Source organism: Cibotium barometz, chromosome 48, assembly GCF_041138505.1.
Source record: "Cibotium barometz isolate CiBa-2024 chromosome 48, ASM4113850v1, whole genome shotgun sequence".
In the NCBI taxonomy this organism is placed as follows: domain Eukaryota; kingdom Viridiplantae; phylum Streptophyta; class Polypodiopsida; order Cyatheales; family Cibotiaceae; genus Cibotium; species Cibotium barometz.
Window position 1 is genome coordinate 24,773,414 of NC_141093.1, and position 12,909 is coordinate 24,786,322.

General features: G+C 48.4%; 1 protein-coding gene across 1 annotated transcript in view; it reads left to right on the top strand.

Moving 5' to 3' along the window:
- The first annotated feature begins 1,307 nt into the window (after nucleotides 1–1,307).
- LOC147610989 (coiled-coil domain-containing protein 39-like) overlaps nucleotides 1,308–12,909 on the top strand; it is a 38,400-nt gene continuing 26,798 nt past the window's right edge. Inside the window, exons 1-4 of the mRNA XM_086785319.1 lie at nucleotides 1,308–1,497; nucleotides 1,846–2,013; nucleotides 2,122–2,247; nucleotides 2,408–2,628. Of these exons, the coding sequence (XP_086641445.1) occupies nucleotides 1,348–1,497; nucleotides 1,846–2,013; nucleotides 2,122–2,247; nucleotides 2,408–2,628 (665 nt within the window). The 5' untranslated portion in view covers nucleotides 1,308–1,347. The remainder of the gene's footprint in view (nucleotides 1,498–1,845; nucleotides 2,014–2,121; nucleotides 2,248–2,407; nucleotides 2,629–12,909) is intronic.

Consider the following 12,909-nt stretch of genomic DNA (forward strand, 5'->3'; position numbering starts at 1 on the left):
ATCCTAGAGGTGGCGGTAGATATAGTTAGAATAAATAGGGTCAAGCTCATGAATCAAAATGGACTTGGGTGTAATGTAAGATGGGGGGGTTGGTGGCAGTGGGTGGTCAGGTGGTGTGTAAGTAAGAGTAAAAGAGAGGTAGACATGGTCAGCTTCAAAAGGGGTGGGTGGTTGGGATACAGAAGTCAGGGGGAGAAGGTGTGCCAAAGCTGAAGATCCCATCAAGCAGTCCACGGTGTTGGTACCTCTTGAGTAAGGAAGGAGGCGAGGGCATGGGAGGAGGGCCATCAGGACATCCCGTTATAGATAACAAGACCATGTGCAGCTCCTAGCTCTAAGAAATGTCTCACCTCCTCATGGTCATGTGATGATCTTTGTAACATCGTGTCAGAGTGATGTCCAACTCTTGTAGTCAGATAGGGTCATTCAGATCAAATAGTGGGACCTAGCTACTCCTTGTCCTAGCATTGAAGTCCCTGAATAGGAGGACTTGCCCAACTATGAGAACTCCACAATATCCCCATATAAGGGTAAGTACAGTGATTGGCCATGCTGTGTGGTGTAATGGGAGTGGCTCGCTCTGTAAAATTACACATAACAGTGTGGATAAGTTTGCCCCCGACAAGCTGTAGCCACACCTAAAGATACGGTGCATCGTCGTCCTTTTTGATGTTCTTGAGCAGAGGTGGGGTCTAAAAAGGATAACTACCCCTCCCGTGTCTCCCACTCTATGTATGGTAAACCCCTCTGAGGGATCTGACGAGTCTTTGTATAGAAAATGACATCCCTTCCTATGACAGTCTCACTTAAACCTCCTGGATTCAACCACCATAAAGTGCCATTGCAGTTCCACAAGCTCAGGTGTTTGGTCTTATAGACCTCGCATCCTTATTTAGGATAACGCTTAGTGATAATGGCCCTTCTATCTATGTGGACAGCCCACTTGCCCTCTCCTATGAGTCATCTCATGAGCTGTCACCAATGCCTCACACCACTGTGCCACCTGTGCTAGGGTGAGATCATCCCCTATGTACACTTGTGTGCCTTTGAGGGCAGCTCGTTTGTCTAAGGAGGCATGTCTGTTTGGTGGCATCACGGAATCTAATGATTGAGGGGGCCGCTCTTACAATATTTGAACCACATGTGTATGAAGCTCGACGTTTGAATTTTAGTCTAAGAGGAAAAGGAGATGAAATATGGATGCAACTCTCTCTCTCTCTCTATAGAGATATAAACATTTATATATAATTTTCACTAGCATGCAAATGGCATATGTAAATCACGTAGCACAATTAGTTTGATCAACTTTCATTTCCTTCTATCGTACGCGCGAGATTCCTCATCGCCATGGAAGGCGATGACCCTCAGAACGAAGAGAAGCGGCGTGCTGCCATCACCACTCCGGACTCTTCCTACCTGCCTGATTTCGCCAACGAGGAAGTCCGAATCCTTAATGACCTTGTCATCCAAGCCGAAAAGGCGCTACGCGATGTCGAGGTTTGTCTCTGTGTGTGCGTGTGCGCTTTTGTGTGTGTGTGCGCGCGCGCGCGCGCTTGGATGCGGAGCTTTGTATCTGCATTTGCTTTTTCCTACGTTGTACTTGGAGCTTTCCATCTGCTTTTTGCTTTCTTACGTCTGCCCGTGGAAATGAAGAAAAAATGTTTGCCCTTGTCTGTGGCTCCTATGCTCCCAGAAGCTTAACACACACACACACACACACACACACACACATGCACATACCCATACTTCAACCTGAAAATTGACGCACGTGCCCATGCCCGTCAAGCACACGCATGCGCTGGAAGGTTTTCTTTTCTCCAATTTACAAGGTCATGTGTATACTAGGAATCTGTGGAAGAGCAAGAGGAAAGGACGACCATCATGGAACAACACATGCAGAGATTGGAACAGGAAATCTTCCAAACGCAGTGCCGATCTGATGCCAAGAGAAGGGAGATTGCGACAGAGGAACACCTCAAAAAGCTTGCTGAAATGGAAGTGGCCAGGCTGCAGGTAAAGCCCTCTTCAAAAACAAAAAGAATTTATTTATTTTTAGAATGTTCCTCGGAAAAAAAGGTTTATTTCTGAGTTCTTATGAAGGGATGGTGTTCTCTATGGCAGCGTGATCTGGTTAGGGTACAGAAAGAAACGGAGGAAACCATGAGCTCCATACATTCTCTTAATGCTTCCATGTTCAAGGCCAATGAGAAGATGGACAAATTTCAGCTCCTCATGCAATGGAACAAGGTTAGCACATTAATCTGATTAATTAGGGCTGAAATCAACTTCGGATCTTTGGGTATAATTCAGGTCAGTCTGATTGCATAGAAATGGCATCTTAACTTTGCTTTGATGTTCTTGCTTTGGAGATGCCATGTTCTCATTTTCATTGCCAGTGACAGAACAGGAAGAGCTCGATCAATGGGCCAAAGCTGCAGAGCAAAAGGATGAAGATAGTTTTGCTGTCCAGATGTACGCCAAAACTGATAATGCAAAGCTCAAGGAGTTATACTTAGAGGCAGAACGGGCCTCTGCCAATGTGTGCACCATGCAACAAACACTGGTGGCTGAGGTCACGGCTACCCAAAGTGCGCAAATAGAACTAGACAAAACTGCTGAAGTATTCAGGTATGCTGATAAATTTCTAAGAACTCGGCCCCACAGGACTCTCTTGGAACCTTCGTGCCCCATATTGGTTGAGATCATCCTACATCTTGGGATGATGTCTCCTTTTTGTTCCAGATTCCAGCCATGAGTTCGTATGGTCTATTCATACTTCATAGAAGTCTCCTTTCTGCCCAAATTTTCTTCTTCTTTTGTTCTTGCTCATCCATTTGTACTCCTTTCAACCCTAATTTGGCATTAAGACAATTAAAGGAGTACACAATTGCGGAGAGAAAAGAGCTCACTTGGAGAGAAATGTTCTTATTAAGGTAAAATCTTTTAGAAATGAAGGCAAACGGTTGATTCTCACAACAGTTTGCATTGACCTTGGAGTCGCAAACTGTTGTTCTGGATGTTTGTGGTTGGGGATTGATGTGGCTGCTAGGGTGGTGTTGGTCAATGAGTGACTTCGTGGTTCTGAGGATGGTGGTGGTTAATCAAGTACTTCTCTCCAGATCTTGGTAATTGCATCTTGCTTGTGCTTCTTACGCTTGTATAGGGAAACTTAGGAGACTGATGGGCAGCTAGGTATTGTCTGGACCAGACGCTAGAAATATATTTGTGTAAGATACTTTCATTTTCCCCAAGCACTTGGGGATCATTGATGAAAGGATAAGTGAGCAAAGCATTGTCTAGCAAAATGATAGTGCAAGGCTTCTTCTTCATGACCAGCCTTGAAGGCTGGCCAACCAATTTGTTCATAGTATCCACCTCTGGCAGGCAGATATCAGGGTGGCCTCTTCCATTTATGTGTCTATCTTTAAGACTTTGGCACAAGCTCTAGACAGGTTTGAGAGTCATTGAGCCACCTAGACAACCCATTATGTGTAATCATCCTATTTGAGATGAGCCCTAGCAGCTAGTGGATAAACATGGTAGTGATCAGCCTCTTTAATGGGCAGAATGAGAGAGAGTCTGTGGAGATCTTTGTGGGGTTGAAAAGAGTATCATGCAGTTGTGTCGGCTCGTGGATATATACGGTAGTGATTAGACTTTTTAATGGGCAGAATGAGAGAGAGTCTGTGGAGATCTTTGTGGGGTTGAAAAGAGTATCATACAGAGTGTCACAACTATTCTTGTGATTTTGGAGTGGTAGAATGTGCCTAGAGTAATCTCCAGCTATGAAAGGAAAAGATAAGTCTCTCCCAAGATGCCCTCCAAGTAGGTGAATGATGCCTTCATGTCCCCCCCTTCTTATCTGTGGGTTGCTCAACCATGTTGAAGTCACCTCCAACAATCCAATGATTTGCCTGAGGGATAGAGTCCATGATGGCATTCCAAAAATGAATTCTTTCTCTTCTGAGGTTAGGAGCATACACATTTAGTACACCAATTTTCAATCCATCCTACATAAGCATAATCCACCGTGCTTTGCAGGCTCTGGCAGGGATAATAACTCCATGACCAATTATATAAGGAATAATTGCAGCTGTCATTGAAGTACATACTCCACCATGCCTAGGGCTGCCAAGATTTGTACTACTATATGAATATACTAAAAATAGAGCATCTCTCTCTCTTCTCTTCATATCTTCTTTGCGTTTTGCATCAGGTTGTTCCTATATGAAAGGTGTCTAGGGCTTCATCAAGTTTAGTAGAAGGGGATGTCATATGGACATGCTCATCATCCTAGTGCTAATCCCTAATTTGCAGCATATAAAAGACAAGATTCTAGAGCTTCAACAACTATCTAAGGCATGGGAGGTATGGTTGGGGAGCAGGGCACCTGTTGGCCAGCAGATGAGCATCTGAGGGTTGGTGTCGGCAACAAGGGAAATTATTCATGTCCAAGGAGCTGGTTGACAGTAGGTTGGCCAGTTCACCTGTCCTTCAAGGGGCCTATAAAATGCATGGACATGCTCATCCCAGTGCTAATCCCTAATTTGCAGCATATAAAAGACAAGATTCTAGAGCTTCAACAGCTATCTAAGGCATGGGAGGTATGGTTGGGGAGCAGGACACCTGTCGGCCAGCAGATGAGCATCTGAGGGTTGGTGTCGGCAACAAGGGAAATTATTCATGTCCAAGGAGCTGGTCGACAGCAGGTTGGCCGGTTCACCTGTCCTTCAAAGGGCCTATAAAATGCAAAGGATGGCTCCTAGTTTGTTAGGTGACATCTTCAAGGTGTTAGGTCACAATAGGTCATAGATTCTCTCTTCTTTGCGTTTTGCATCAGGTTGTTCCTATGAAAGGTGTTTAGGGCTGAAAGAAGACACAGGGCTTCTGTGCATGTGACATTGGTATTAGAGCTTCAGGTTCAGCCATTGGCGTACAGTCGTACGATATGGTATGATACGATATCATATGGGAATTTACCATACCATATGAAATTTTGAAATACGATAGTAAAGTACAATTCTTTAAAAAAAGCACTTATAAATTTATAGATTATCAATTTGAAAGGATAGAGAGCTCAAAGGTTGTTACAAGTCAAAATTCCATTAAAAACAAGTTACAAACAAAAGTACAAAGCATAGTACTAAGGGTGGCCGTTGGCTAGACCGTAAGATCAGTGCAATGCACGCTAGGTGCAAGTACAAAAAAAGTGAGTAGAAAAAAATGGATAAGAGGGTGGAGGCTAGAATCTAAATCCAAGGACCTAGATGGGGAAGGCATCGTCGCATCACTATCAGAGCCCTTGTTGAGATCATCTGTAGGAGAAGAGGGCACCTCCGAGCCCTTGCCGAAGTTGCCATCGTTAAGGAGGTTGCCATCCTCGTCAAACTGGGGCTCTCTGACCTCATGTGAGAAGCCAAGGGGAGCATCCTCATCTCCAAGAGCGGCTGAAGAGCTACTGGAATTGCACCGCATGCAGGTCTGGACTGTCCGTGTCACATGCGGAAGCTTCTGTGGCCAGATCATTACTCAACGGAAACACAACACTCCCACTGGATGCTTGATGCACAAAAAACTGGATAAAAACGCAAGAGAGAAAGCAGTTACCTAACCTACTCAAAATCTTATTTATATACTTGTCTGTTACAATGCCATGAAGGAAGCTGAGCTTCCCTTGAAAAGGTAACTTGTACTTCTACCTAATGACCCAAGTCCCAAGTGGAAACTTGAATGAATAATTAAAAGATCTGGCCCTCTTTATATAGGCCCTTATAAATCTGGCCGACTGGACCAACTCTGGTCGACCGGACCAAATCTGGCCGACCAGCACATTCCTGGCGTTTTCCTCCTGTCGGGCTGCTGTTGGCTGTTAGCACATTCATCCCCAGATTCTGCTCTTTTATGGTGCCCATTTGGTCCCTTTTGCATGGCCCTTGCTTGTGGGCTGGCCACCCCTTTTTCTAGATTTTTTTGGGGATTTTTCCCAGCTTTTCTGGCATTTTCCAGTCGGCCTGTCCATAGCTCCAGTCAGCCTGTTTTGCAGCTCCAGTCGACCAGCTTACCCCTACTATAAATAGTGGGTGCTGGCTTCTCATTGTTCATTGAGTCTTGTACATATTTTGCTCCCTCACTTATGAGACTTGTAGTGTCTCTTGCTTGGGACTGTTTTGCTTCAGTATATTCAGCATAGTTTTCTCCATATCTCTCTCTCTCTTGCACTCTCTGTTCAGCACATTCTAGTGCCACTCTGCTTCCGCTCTGTGCACTCTTTCATGGTATCAGAGCTCCCGGTTGAGCAACCTCTTTGCTGCCCCAGATTCAGCACTGTTTTCAGCACCCTCTCCTCTGCGTTTTCTCTCAGATTTGCAGCCCTTTGCTGCTGCGTTTTCTGGACAGCACTTGCTGGTCTTTTCGCCTACAGATTGGCTTCATCAACACAGCCATCAGGTACTTGTTGACCGGCGTTTTCTTTTCCACGTGGAGATTGGACATAGGCGGCCTGTTTTTTCAGGACAGCAGCCTTCTGTGTGCTGCGTTTTCCTCTCCAGTGGGCTTTCCCCTTTGTAGAGGGGGTCTTTTCAGGCTTTGATGGCACCCTTGGTACCTGTGGAGGACACTTCTTCTTTAGAGTTCGTGCATTTTTTGAGATTGAGCCCAAGCTTTTGTGATGGCTGCACCGACTTCTCTACATATGTTTGCTGAGTTTGCCAAGTTGGATGGTTCCAACTACACTCTATGGAAGGTGAAGGTGAAATTGGCCTTGCGTGGCGTGGATCTTTGGGATTGGCTTGTTACACCGGCCAATGCCACCCCTCCCACCCTTGCAGGCACAGATTGATATTTGGCAGTCGAATGATCGACACGTTTTCTCCTTTCTAATGTTGAACTGTCAGGATTCTGTTCTCTCTCATGTGCGTACAACAGATGTTGCACATGAAGCTTGGAAGGCTTTTGCAGATCTCTATGAGATGGCGTTGGAAAAGCAACTTATGAACTTATCAGTTTCTGCCTTTCCATCTTTATCTGCTTTCATCTCGAAGATGAAAGATCTATGGGACGAGCTTGCTGTTTGTGGCAAGGACATCTCCACAGAGGACATGGCTATTCGGCTGCTCTCCAAACTTCCAGAGAGGTTTGATGCATACTTTCAGTCTCTTGTTTCTTCTTCTCGTCCTGTTCTAGTTACTTGGGAGGAAGTTCTCCCCTCCGTTATGCAGATTGATTCTCGCTTTGAGGAGCGGACCGGCACCTCTGGTGGCCCTGATGGAGCTTTGGCAACACGAGATAAAGGGAAGAATCAACAAAAGAAAGGAAAAGGGGGTTCTGACAAGAACTCCAAGGATTCCGACAAGGATAAAGACAACAAATCTTCAAAGAATAAGGACATTGAATGTCATTATTGTGGCAAGAAGGGTCACAAGTCACCCCAATGTCACAAGAAGAAGCGTGATGAAGCAGCAAAGAACTCTTTGTCAACGGCGGTGTTTCAACCCAAGAAGGATGATGGCATTCTTCTCTTAGCAGGTACTCGGTGTATACTTGCTCTTGTGACTTCTCAGTCACGGTCTTGGATTGTTGATAGCGGTGCTACTGCTCATATGACACCCCATCGAGATTGGTTCGAGGACTTCAGCACTATCCCTATCTTTCGTTCTGACGAGGACAAGAGGTACTTCTCTGACGTTCTATATATTCCAGATTTGGCTTTTAACCTTTTGTCATTGAGCGCTCTTATAGCTCAGGGTGCGGAGGTGATCTTTTCTCATTATGAGATTACCATTCGTGATAAGGCGACTGGTAGCATCTTGGCTCAGGGAATCCAAGATAGTGGTCTCTACAAGTTGACCGCTCTGCTTTCTTTTGGTGCTTCTTCTGCTCTTTGGCATGCTCGGTTTGGCCATTTGAGCTATCAGCTTCTGCAGCGAGCTTTGAAGGATGGGTTGGTTGAGGGATTACTGACCATCAAGGCTCCGTCTACTGCTTGTTCCTCTTGTTTAGAGGGGAAGCAACACCGCGCCGCCTTTTGGAAGGAGGTGACACACAGATCTTTGACATCACTTGCTCTCATGTAGGTAGATCCCCGAGAGATGGGCCAGCCACTCATCTACCTAGGTACCCGAGATATCAGTTTACACGTGAGACAGTCGGGGTTTATTGGGATGCAGAATCTGATGGCTTGTTCGCTTTAGACCCGCATAGCCCTCTGGACGAGATCACGAGAGGATTGGCAGGTGTTCTACTTGCATCCGCCTCATATGCGTTTCCCTACACTATGGTCCCTTCCATCCACCCCCGCAGCACTGCCCCACAGAACAGTTGGTATGATGATGAGTGTCGTGAGACACGAGCACAGCTACATTGTGAGATTGCCATTGGGTCACACACATAGACAGGCCAGGATGATCTTTCGGCGCCTTGTGCGGAGGAAGAAACGAGCCTATCTGGCTAAGCTAGAGGAGGAGATCTACCAACTCTTCCTGGGGAGGGACAACAAGAGGGCATGGAAGATGTTTCAGGAGAGACAGCCTGGTACTCCGATTACTGCACCTGAGGCATGGCATACTTATGCTAGAGAGCTATATGATGCACCAGGATAGCCCCCCACCCCCCCTCCACTGGGAGCTAGACCGGCTAGCAGCACCTGTTTTACTATGCGGATGGTGCTAGATGCGATAGACAGGTTAATGAATGGAAAGGCACAGGATCATGATGGGCTAGTTGGAGAGCACTTCTCATATGCACGAGACACTTTGGCTCCGCTCATCGTACATGTGTTTAATCGTGCCATTTGTGAGGGTTTCCCGACAAGCTGGACAGAGCATATCATTATAACACTCTTTAAGAGTGGGGACCCCATGGTACCAGGCAACTACAGGACGATCATGATTGGTCATTACTTGGCCAAATTATATGGCTCTATATTGGAGTCGGAGGTGAGCCGATGGGCAGAGAGGCATGGTCATCGAGCACATGGATAGGTTGGCTTCAGGAGAGGATTTACTACCTTGGATCACATACTGACACTTCGGGCACTTATTGAATTGGGCAGGGCACAGAAGAGAAGGATATATTGCTGCTTTGTGGACTTCCGCAAAGCCTTTGATACCGTACCACGTGCCAGGCTTATGCACAGATTGCATGAAATTGAGGTACCCGAGGATATCCAGTGGGGGATATATGCTTTGTATGTGACAGGTAGAGTCCAAGTTCCGGACTATCTGATAGGGTGACCAGCACGATAGGGGTGAAGCAGGGATGCCCGCTATCGCCCACCCTCTTTGGACTGTACATTGATGCGGTCTCTGATTATGTAGACAGATTGGGAGGCCTAGGGGCATGCTTGGCAGGGGTGTTGATACCCATCTTGTTATATGCTGATGATATTGTTATAATCTTAGACTCTTCGGAGGTATTACAGAGACACCTGGATGCATTACAGGCTTTGTGTGCGGATAGAGATCTGACAGTGAATCTTGGGAAAACCAAGGTTATGGTGTTTAATACCACATAGGCATGGGTGACGAGATCAGAGCCTCAGTTCACTTTCCGAGGGGAGCCGATAGAGTACGTCAGGTCATATGTCTACTTGGGAGTTACTTTCACAGGACCGCGTTTCTCCCTGAAGGAGGCAGCAGCAGCTAGATTAGCTCGAGGGCATGCAGCCTTGGGGGCACTTGAGAGGCAGTGTGCACACAGAGTTTCAGGAGCCACGCACCAAATTGTGGCTATTTGATATGCTTGTCACACCGACCCTCTTGTACGGAGCTCCAATTTGGAGACCCAGTATACATCACAGATCTCAGAGAGGGACAGATGAGGCATGGAGGCAAATGGAGAGACCTTTGATTATGATGACTGCCCGCATGATTCGGAGCAAATCATCAGTACCACATGAGATTGTTCGGGCTGAGCTGGGTGCCCCACCAGTAGTAACCGAGGCCCTATTCCAGGCAGTTACCTTTTTATAGCGGCTATGGGAGCTCCCTCAGCAGAGGTACTCCTGATTGGCATTGACCTCATCCATACAGTTGGCAGAGGATGGAGATACTCATTGTTGGTACTCTCAGATGAGATCATGGTTTGACCTACATGGTTTGCAGATAGAGGCACTACCACCCTTTCAGTATAGTCTGGATTGTCCATTTTTGGATCTCACCCGCTCAGAGCAAAACCGCGTGATCAGGATGGATATCATCAAAGTGGACACAGAGAGGACATGGACTAGCCCCCTTGAGCCCTTGGGCACGAAAATGGCTCATTACAAGAGCCATTTTCTACACCTCTCACCGGATGATTTTATCACCCGCCCGGCGTACATGGATGTACACCTATCACATGGGATACGTTGTGCCATTGGACAGATCCGGACCTCATCACACTAGCTACAGATTGAGACAGGGCGATATGTGCATCAGTTCGTGGATGACCGAATTTGTCAGCTATGCTACCAGGAGGTAGAGACAGAGGAACACTACATTTGCCGATGTACAATCTATTATGAGATCCGAGGGAGATATCATTGCCTCTTCCAAGAGGGTTTTGGGCCGTTACGTAGGGTCATGGAGTTTGAGGATCAGAGATGCCTGGGATTGTGTCTACTTACACAGAGAGACCCTCTTGGCAGACAGGAGGCTGAGCCATGATGTACCTAGACAGAGGACCCTGACAGATTTCTTTGGCACCAGCATTCGCAACCCAGCCCACACACCTCCTGATACCTCCTCCATTGGGCCATTAGAGTACCGACCACGCTCCTAGGGAGTCACCACTGATAGAGCAGTTATCTTATGTCATGCTCGTCGACCACGCCCACCAGGATCCCGACCACGGCATCCTCACCATCGCCAGATCAGAGCCATTATTGCTTGGCATCGGAGGCGCCTACCTTGCTTCTACGACCTCTCCTTTCCAGACAGCCCCATGGCGGAGATACTTGATCTAAGGAGAGGGCAACACTTCAACTGATCAGCATACATGGATCTACGTGATATACATTTTTCAGTATTTTCCAGTATTTTCTACTCAGTATCATCTCGGAGTCTTACAGTTCTGTTCTTATAACTGTAGGACAATCAGTTTATTGTACTTTTTAGTCTGATTTAGTTGTTCTCTTTGATGAGACACCACCTTCAGATGTACTCTTAGTTTTGGTCTCATAGGCCACTATGGCCTCTTAGAGACGTTAATATATCATTTAATTTCATTTCATTTTCATCTCTCTCTCTCTCTCATACCCAGGATGGGGGGGCAGGGGGCCAGTCTGGCAGGGGTTTGGATATCCATACTGCTATATGCCGATAACATTGTACTTATTGCAGACTCCCTTTAGGGTTTGCAACAGCATTTGGATGCTTTGCAGTCGTTTTGTGCAGAACTGGACCTCACAGTGAACCTTGGGAAGACTAAGATTATGGTCTTCAATACCACACAGGCCTGGGTGACTAGATCCGACCATTAGTTCACTTTTAGAGGTGAATCAACGGAGTACACGTAGCCGAAGTGGGCTGTAGCAGACATTGGTTTTTAAGACTGCTGTGAATCGCCTTCGAGCCCCCCCCCCCCCCCCCCCCCCCCCCCCCCCCCCCCCCCCCCCCCCTGCTTCTCGCCATCGCGCCCCCCTCTCCCCCCCGCCAGTCCGCCTGCATTGCGCCTTCTCTCCCCCGCCTTCTGCCTCTCGTCCTCCCCTGCCTTCACTCCCCCGCCTCCCTCCTCGCTTTCGCCTTCTTTCCCCCCGCCTTCTCTTCCTTCGCCACCTTCCACGCTGCCGTCCCCACCATTCCCCCCGCCGCTTGCTTCCTTCCCCCGTCATCTTTTCCTCCGCTTCTCTAACCCCCTTCGCCTCCTTCTTCCCCGCCTCTCTTCTCTCCCCCGCCTCCTCTCCCCCCTCCGCCTTCTCTCTCCTCCCTTCCGTCTCCCCCCTCCGCCTTCTCTCTCCTCCCTTCCTTCTCCCCCTCCTCTCGCCCCTCCGCCGTCTCTCTCCTCCCTTCCGCCTCTCTTCTCTCCCCGCCATAGCCCCCCCCCCCCCCCCCCCCCCCCCGCGCCCCGCTCCCGCTATCCTGTAGCCCTCCGCCTCTTTTTTCCTCGCAGGGCTGTGTCCCTCCCGTTGGTGACCCCGGTTTCTGGCCTTTTCCCTTTGGAGGACTCCATGGAAGCCGCTCCGACTAACCCTGCCGATTCCGGTCTCCGTCTGGAGTTCACAGCTGAAGATCTTCAGTTGTTTGTTTCCACAGTTTCCGCTCTTGAGGCCTCCTCCTTGGTCTGCAAGATAGTGGGTAGCCGTCCGATGCGGAGAGAGCTTTGCGACCTTCTGCAAGGCAGCCTTGTTGGCGTGCCCGCCAAGATCGTCAGCGTAGATTTTTTGGGACGTGGCTACTACCAGGTGGATTTCGAGTCCCCACAGGCAGCTCAGATGGTGCTGGCTCGGAGCCCCATTGCCCTCCGCTCATCCCGGGCGTTCCTGGCGCGATGGACTCATGGTTTCGACCCCGCTTCTGACCCGCTAGCAGGCGCGACAGGTTTCCCCGTCACTATCTGCTTTCCTGGACTCCGTAGGGAGTACTTGCCCCTCTTGTCATCCATTGGCAAGGCGTTCGGGCAGGTGGTGGAGACGCCTCAGACAGCGGCTTCAGTGATTGCTCGGGCAGCAGGACTCCCGGCCATTCGGGTTGTGGTTCCGTCACCGGAGTCCCTCCCGAAGACGATCCTTCTCCCTTGTCTTTCTGGAGGTCATATGATAGAGCGCGTGGAGTATTCGGGCTTCCTCGGCCAGTGTTACACATGTCGAGAGATGGGCCATCTCGCACGCGCCTGTCCCCGCAAGGGGACTCATCCTTCACGCTATGCCGCCTCTGGACCCCTGCAGGAGTCGCGAGGGGTGGCCATCCACTTCAGAGACCGGACATCCCTGGC